Source organism: Sesamum indicum, unplaced genomic scaffold (genome assembly GCF_000512975.1).
Source record: "Sesamum indicum cultivar Zhongzhi No. 13 unplaced genomic scaffold, S_indicum_v1.0 scaffold01156, whole genome shotgun sequence".
Lineage (NCBI taxonomy): Eukaryota > Viridiplantae > Streptophyta > Magnoliopsida > Lamiales > Pedaliaceae > Sesamum > Sesamum indicum.
Genome location: NW_011628822.1, coordinates 1 through 1,636, shown reverse-complemented (window position 1 = coordinate 1,636; position 1,636 = coordinate 1). Strand labels below are relative to the sequence as shown.

The 1,636-nt window shown below is 42.4% G+C and overlaps 1 protein-coding gene across 1 annotated transcript; it reads right to left on the bottom strand.

Annotated features, from left to right (window-relative positions):
• Positions 1–5: 5 nt before the first annotated feature.
• Positions 6–1,099, bottom strand: LOC105180356 (RPM1-interacting protein 4-like; the record flags this gene model as incomplete). Its single annotated transcript, XM_011104012.1, has 2 exons — positions 202–1,099; positions 6–89 (listed from the first exon to the last, which is right to left on the bottom strand). Coding segments are annotated over exons 1-2 (732 nt in total), but the record flags the coding sequence as incomplete, so codon positions are not given.
• Between the last annotated feature and the right edge of the window lie 537 nt (positions 1,100–1,636).

Here is a 1,636-nt window from a genome sequence, read left to right as displayed (position 1 = left end):
CTGTTGAAAATGTGAGTGTATCCTTCAGCCGATGCAGGATTTGTCTCGTCCCAATCACCAAATTTCGGGACAGCAGGGCTTCGGTCAGGCTGCAATATGCACGAGGACATCATGAATTTGTAATGAGAGAATATGCGTCAGGTTTATCCACTTTTAGGGTAACCTTGTGAAGTGTATCTGAAGGCAACAAAAGGACATTACCGAGTCATCCCCTCGTGTAACAGATCTCAGCCGAGATCTTCCAGGAGTAGACGGTGCTAGGCCGTGGCTCCCTTCAGATGTAGCTTTCCTTTCCCAAGAAGGAGAAGAAATTCCACTAGTCCTTCCTCCAACTCTTGGCTGGGAATGCGGATGCAATGGTGAGTGGTCGACACTCCGATCAGACCCCACACTCTGCCGACCAACCCTACGAGGTGTGTCCCCTGCGCTCGAGCCGCCATGACGATGACGAGGCGAGTTAGAACTATTTCTCTGGCCTGCCATCTCGTGGCGCAATGGAGAATCCAAAAATCTTCTCATGTCACCATCTTCTCGGCTTGACCGACGATCGTGCCTCGGCCTAAGCGTTTCTGGAGCCCTCAGTGGTTCTGGTTCCGGTTTATCGCTCCCAGTTTGTCCATGACTATGCTGTTTGTGAGATGAGTCATTTGCAGGTTTATGAACTTTTACATTAGGCAAACCTGTTGATTTCCTTAGTTCATCCTCTTCTTGGCTGAACTGCCGCTCATGCTTTGGTGTTTTTGCTTCAGATGCTTTTTGAACCTTCGGTTCAACTTCAATATTTTCCTGAGGCTCGATTTGATCCCCCGGGACAGTCTTCTTCCCCTTCCTGGCATTATCAAAGTACATAGTGTAGGGGACTTCTTCACTGTCCCAGTTGCCAAATTTCGGTACTTGTGGTCGCTGTCAGGAAATAATATCAAGAACATGCTCGGGCATATGAAAGCACAATCAAGAATAAAAATAAAAGACGGTCTAGAATGTGTCTACTTTCACGTAACTTCCCAAGTAGTCTTTTTCTGACCCATTTCTCTATGCAATAAAACTAAAAGTGCATGTATATACACAAAAAATGTTATTATGCAGTTGCCCAATAATAATTTTCTACAATTGCTTGATACACTGTCCATGTTCAAATTCAACTTAAGGTACTCATCATACACAAAACTCGTAATTACCAATGACTTAAATTATAGAATTCATAAGATGAGAAAGTCGGAAAATTAAGGATTGGAATATTATAGCTTTGCAAATGATAATCGCCCTCCCTGCACTTATGTCAAATTTGGGACTAAAATAACAAAATATAATGATTGCTAACGTTTTCCCCACAGTATGTATCTCTTCTCATATGTCCTTGAAAACGAAAATGCATGTTTCTATATCACTGTGTCGAATGCTACCATACAGTCTATCTTTTAAAAGATATCGGTCATCTGAATTATCTATAAATAGCATGACGAGGAACTGTATCATCGACCAGATACACTCCAGGTTTTAGCGCAGACCTTTTAGATGTGCTTCTGGATTTGCAATTTAAGGGATAATTACAATAACACTCCTTGAGTCGTAGGCATCTTACAGAAGAATCCAGTGGTTTTGAAAAATTACACAGACACCCCACTTTTTACATCAC